General features: G+C 42.1%; 1 protein-coding gene across 3 annotated transcripts in view; it reads left to right on the top strand.

The window, feature by feature from the left end:
- LOC103142459 (uncharacterized) overlaps nucleotides 1–4,975 on the top strand; it is a 7,274-nt gene extending 2,299 nt beyond the window's left edge. Inside the window, exons 1-3 of one of the 3 annotated variants that reach the window (XM_007558532.2) lie at nucleotides 615–956; nucleotides 1,193–1,818; nucleotides 2,730–4,975. In XM_007558532.2, the coding sequence (XP_007558594.1) occupies nucleotides 1,288–1,818; nucleotides 2,730–3,317 (1,119 nt within the window). In that variant the 5' untranslated portion in view covers nucleotides 615–956; nucleotides 1,193–1,287 and the 3' untranslated portion in view covers nucleotides 3,318–4,975. Of the gene's footprint in view, nucleotides 1–614; nucleotides 957–1,192; nucleotides 1,819–2,729 lie in introns of those variants that run through there. The other 2 variants (XM_016674573.1, XM_007558531.2) reach the window with 2 other exon arrangements.
- The last annotated feature ends 1,148 nt before the right edge of the window (nucleotides 4,976–6,123 follow it).

Here is a 6,123-nt window from a genome sequence, read left to right as displayed (position 1 = left end):
ACGAGAAACTGGAGAAATACCAGGGCCTCAGAGAGGAACTGGAGAAGGCCTGGAAGGTGAAGACCACAGTTATATATATATATATAGCCGAGTAAAGATTACGTTTAAAGCATTCAGTCCGTTACGATATCAGGTTTCCAGGCCTGAACACAGCGGTGGTCGATTAGTTAATTTTAAACTCCTGCTCTGCTCTTTATTTTGGCATGGAACCGAAACGCACAGAATTGCGCAACACCTTGTTGAAACAGTAATCACTGAGATTATTATTTTTGTTGGGTCATTAATTTGCACATGTTTTGTTGACTTTTTGTTGTTCTTTAATAAAGTTATGAAGGTTTTGATAAGGAGTCAGATGAGGACGTGCTGGTCTCAGCGTCCTGGCGGCGTTCAGTTTGTCACCTAATGCCGAGATCGACTCAAAACCTTCCACGATCGACGTGTTGCAGCCCTGCTCTAACAAAGAACAGTTCAGAAACAATATGAAATGGGGGGCGGGGGGAAGCTATTTATTAACTGATTAAGTCGTGTTTTGGATTGGATTGTTCTTGAAAAACTAATCAGTCACAGCTGATTAGTGGGTGCACTCACGGCTGCACAGTGAACCCACTGTTTTTTTTACAGCAGACAGCCGCTCCACTCTCTTGCAGGTACTGCGTACCTCCGCTAAATCTTTTAGGCCGTACCCCCCTACTTTCACCACTGTGTATGCCTTAGAAAATCATTAGGGATTTGGCAGTGTTCCCACCCACCGTAAATTACACCACCCACAGGGATTGTAGGCCACAAATGTTTACAGCTTCAAGAAGCTGACTGATCACGTGTGTTGTGAACAACCACATTGTTGAAACATTCAGTGGAAGGAAAAGGTGCAGGGATTAACACAGCCTTGGTAGGATTGTGAAAAAGGAGAACATGACGGGAATTTTGTTTATTGATCCGAGGTCCTCTTTTCAGACGTAAGTATATATTTAGTTTCTTTCTAATCAAAGAAACAAAAAAAATTGGCTTTATTTATATGCGTTTGTTTTCCGTTTCATGTTGTCGTCATGCTCTTGCTTATTTGTAGTGTTTACTTCAGAGATGGTCATGGTCACCAATTTCATCATGTGTTATAATAGGAATTAGAAGCTGAAATATTTGCCACTCCTACAACGTAGTTAAAATAAACTCTCCTGTCTTTATCATCTTTCAGGGCAGAAATATTTATGGCAAAGCCAGAACACAGGACCTTCTGGTGGAGATTCTGACCTCCACCAGTAAACACAAGCCTTTAATCATCCGTCGAAGATGTCGCCACAGAAAAAACTCCTCGTCCCAGTGAGCAGCAGGCGGAAAGCCATGGACGACTTCTTCCCCTTTAACTCGCTGCCGGTGGAGTGCCAGCTGCACGTCTTGTCCTTCCTGAACGAGGTGGACAAATGCAGCTGCGCGCTGGTTTGCCTGAGCTGGAGTTGCCTGGTCCGGTCGTGGAAACTGTGGCGGGTTGCAGACTACTCTCGGCGCGGCGCCTTCCATCTGGGCCAGGAGGGGCTGCTTGTTTCCAACCGGGAGTTTGAGCGATGGAAGGCCTGGGTCCACCACTACACCCACCATCTGATCTCCCGGCGGGCCAGCCTGCTCACGCTAAAAGCCAGCTTCGACCTGGGAGACCGCTGCAACAAGTGGAGCGAACTGCTGAGGCACCTGCTGGATAACGTCCACTGCAGAGACCTCAGCCATCTGGACCTCAACTGGACCTTTACCCTCTTTGAGCCACTGGACCTAAGGGTGCACTCCAGCTCCAGTTCACACCAGGACAGCATAACCAAGATGGACCAGGTAATTAACAGTATTATTCTTCAGTGGCTAACCGCAGGATAGTCGTGCTTTCTATGGGAGATACAGCTATAAGAAGACGACACAGCTAAAGTAGAACTGATCGTTATCAATAACTGTATGTCATGATAGACATGTGATCAATATCAATACATAATACATCTGATAGAATAGTCAATATTCAATATGCAGAATATTCACTGAACTCCGATCCAGAACCGCACAGCATTCTGGGACATGTAAGTAGAGAAAATACTTTTATCTGGTCAACCTCTCACAGCGAGCTAAGCAAGATTGGTGGCAACAACTAGCTCACTCTTTGGTTACCTAGCAACAGCTTGTTGAGTAACTTGTGCAGCAGCAGTTTCAGGTTTCACCACCATGCCAGTTTTCAACTTGAAGTGAAAACTAGATAACACGTGAAGGGTTATTCCACCAGTTTGGCAGTATTTCAGACATTCAAAACAAAAAAACCTATCAATCATTATCAATATCCTCAATTATTGACATTGACTGATGAGGAATGCTTATATTTTGATACGTTTTTCAGCCATATTGTCCAGCTCTAGGAGTGGAGTGGCTCCATCAGGTGATCCGTCAAAGAAGACAGACATAATTAAACTTAGGACCAGTGGACCAGGGGTACTGTCTTCATAAAAGGAACAGTTCACAAAGTTAGTTGTTGCAATGCCTCCATCGTTGGGATAAAGATACAGACACAGCTGAACATAAAGGCTCTAGACTAGGTGTACCTTCTATCGAAAGAACCAGGAGAGGCTAGAAAGATGATGGCATCAAATAATCCATAAATGGAGAGCAGCAGGAGAAACTGGCACCTGGTAAACGGTGGCTGTTATGTTCTCCAGCAGTCTCAGCTTATAGCAGGAGCTTTCTTCTTTTCTTTGGTTTGGCAGGTGACCAGCTTTCAGGAGCTGCTCGGCAAACTCACCCACAGCTGCCCGCGAATCTCCAAGATGCGTTTACATTTTGACTGGTCGGATCTGTCTGTGTCCCTGCTCACCCGGTTCCAGCAGCTACGGACCCTCGAGCTCAAGTACTTCTGGGTCTTCAAACTGGTGACCCCCTCCACGCTCCAGACGCTTACCAAATCCCTGCCCAACCTAAAGTCGTTGACTTTGCACATCCTGGTGCCGCTGAGGAACCTGGGGATCTCATACTCGTTGGAGTCCGAGTCTCTGGAGTTCCTGGACGTCTCGCCCAGCCGCGGTTTGGTCTTCTCCTGCCTGAAGCTGCCGGCCCTGAGAGAACTCCGAGCTAAGAAGATAGTGCGAGGTATCACGCTGGATCGTAGGACAAGGCTCCGGATCCAGAGCAGGTGGCCTTGTCTGTACCATGTCCTCCAGCAGGGGACGCCAAAGCTTCAGGCCCTGAACAACGAGAGGCTCCTTCCTACGTGGAGGGAGAAGAGCTACGGGGAGCTGACCGCCATCCTGGAACAGTCCTGCTACTGTGTGCAGCATCTAGACAGCTGGCTGTGGTAGTCAGCTGACTGAAGATCCGTCTGTGTATTGTAAATTCCAGCCAAAGTAAAACTCTGCTTTTACTCCCCACATTGTTGCTCTTATTCCAACAAACCGATTCTGCCACAGGACACAGAAGTCGTTCGTTGCTGCAGATGAAAAATAGGATGTGACCACAGGATCCTCCCAGATCCTAAACTGGAATCTGCTCTTTGTGTAAAAAAAAACACGCAGGATTGAGGCAATGATGCACAGCGGGTTTGTAATCATTTGTTCGATAATCTGCAAAAGGCAACGGTGCTTCTTCCTGATCGGGCTCTGCTGCTGCACTGGCTTGGAAATGAGCAGAGCCACAAGTACGTGGATCAGGACTGAATGAAGAATAATGTCGCCATTATTTAGCTGGAAACTTTTTAAAACCTGTTGTTGTCAAGGAAAAGAACAGTGAAGAATAAAGGCAAAATATTTTCAGGATTTTTTTTTTTTCATCCAAGATTAAACTTTGTGCATTAATGCATGAACTTTGAATTCAGCTGAATATTTATGAAAATATGGTAAAGATGATAATCATCAGTAATAATATGATTGTCTTAGTTATTTAGGTTGTAATCTCCACTGCTGTGATGGCGTTTCCGTAGGATTACAGTCAGAAATTAAGGGGGAAAATATCAAAATTTTATAATAAATGTTATTTTAACATTTTTTTTTGCAGTCAAAAAAGTTTCAGTCCCAATTTTTAACGAAGCTTAAAAACAGAAAATGGAGCATGGACCTTTTTTGTTTCCAAACTTTTGTTTTATTCCGTTAATACTAAAAAAACAACTGTTTTTAAATTATCTGTGATTTTTATACGTATCTATATTTAGATGGCATCCTTTGTAACTGAACTGGTCTCAAATATCCTTGCTTCATTCGCATTCTTTTATATTCCACTGTAGAAACACAAACCACCTTGAAAACTATATAAAAATACAATACAATAATACAAGCATAAAGTTCCGTAAACATAATATAATCCTGTGCTCTTTTTCGCAGTATCATAGCACACAAAGCTTAACTTTATATATACTAACGTTACTGTGTTTGCTAGTAAAAACCAGTTGCAGAATGTTTCTGTTTGGCTTATTTTACTTGCAGTCCTGCTTCAGGAGCACTGTTATGTGTTTTAAGCTAATTATTTAAACTCGACAAACCCATAAACCTTCTAGGAAACATGTTACAAACATTTGACGTACCTGAACATAGGATAGTTGTCAAAAAAAGTAAATGTTTAGACAAGTAGAAAACAGCAACTAGCCTGCTACTGGGTTGCCATGGCAATATGAAACAAACGGCAGGTGAGCGGCCGTTTCATCCTGCACCGCTATGTTAATTTTGATTATTTTTAATTTGCAGAGAAGGTCCTAATAGATTCACTACTTTGAACTAAGAAAGGCTGCTGAGCTGTTCATTTGGCCTCTAGGTTCTTCAAGATCAGGTTTAGATTCCCCCCAAAATGTCCACTTTTAACGTTTAAATTTCTACAATAAAATAAAATAAAGAAAATTTACCACAAATTGTGCTTCATCAAATTGTATTTAGTGTGGTCTTATCCAGTGTTGACATTTTTAGAACAGAACTCATCCCAGTTAGAATAACCTCGTAATATTTCAGGAAGAAAAGCAGATGAATTTAAATATTAAAAAAGGTTGTTTTTTTTTGTTGTTGTTTTTTTTTTATTAAAAACTTAAGTTTTGCTACTTTTTCTTAAAAAAAATATACAGTATCTAACAATTCTCCAAAATATTTTGCCTTTCTTCTGCCAGTTTCTCCAGACTAAGCCATCTAAACGTTGAAACATGACATGTCCTGTGCTATAAAATTCATGTTTGATTGGTTAAATGAAATACGGTTATATTTGTCTTCAGAGACGTGATGGAGAAGCATTAGAGAAGTTTGCACGAAAAAAGATGAGGTGAAAGTTAAATATGCAGTAAATATTTAGGACTGAAAATTGCTGTAAGATGCGTTGAAATGAGCTTTTTAACTAAAGCCTCAGAGCAGCTTCAGTCTGAAAATGAGCTGAAACCTGTTTGTGTGTTTTTGCTCCCTGACTCTGCTGCTGAATACTTTAAACTTTTTGCTGTTAAGCTGGTGTAATTCCAATCACAGCCGGCCAGGAATGCAAAATGAGACTTAATTCCAGTGCTGGACCACATTGTTCAAAAAATGCTGGTGCTCCTTTACAGTTTGTTTTGTTTGTGCCGTTCCTCCTCCAGCAAAGGGAGCCAGCAGCGTTTTTAAAGTATTTGTTTTGATGGTGTTTGAGTGAAGAACTCCCGCAGCTCTTGATTTTGCAGACATTTTGCACATTTCTGTTGTCTTCTTGGAAAGTTTCATTCAGGAAGAGGGCGACGCGTCACATTCCAGCTTTTCGAGACTCTGCAGAGAAATCCGATCGGTTTGAGCCGCAGTTTTACCCCCGGTCAGCAGATGTCCCCATTTTCAAAGACTTGGTTGTGAAGATTTCTGTGTTTACTGCTGCATTGTGTAACACAGTGGGCTTTTGGGTATTTAATGTGTGTGAGAGCAGCTTGACGTTTTTCATTTTTGCTCTGTTGTGGTCAGGTTTCTTTCCCAGTTAAGCACACCACTGTCACTTCAAATTTGCAGAATGATATGACTGACAAGCCTTTTTCCATTTCCGAGAATTCATTTGTCCTTCACATGAGCAGGAGGCGCTGACATTTGCACAGATGCTGTAAAATCTGGTCCACTTGTTTTTAAGAATAAAAAGACTGGCCTTTCAGGGGTTTTTTTTTTGTTGTTCTTTATTTGTGCTACTGCA

This window comes from Poecilia formosa, unplaced genomic scaffold (assembly GCF_000485575.1).
Source record: "Poecilia formosa unplaced genomic scaffold, Poecilia_formosa-5.1.2 Scaffold97, whole genome shotgun sequence".
Classification (NCBI taxonomy): Eukaryota; Metazoa; Chordata; class Actinopteri; order Cyprinodontiformes; family Poeciliidae; genus Poecilia; species Poecilia formosa.
The sequence above is the reverse complement of the archived record's forward strand: the minus strand, read 5'-3'. Positions and strand labels throughout refer to the sequence as shown.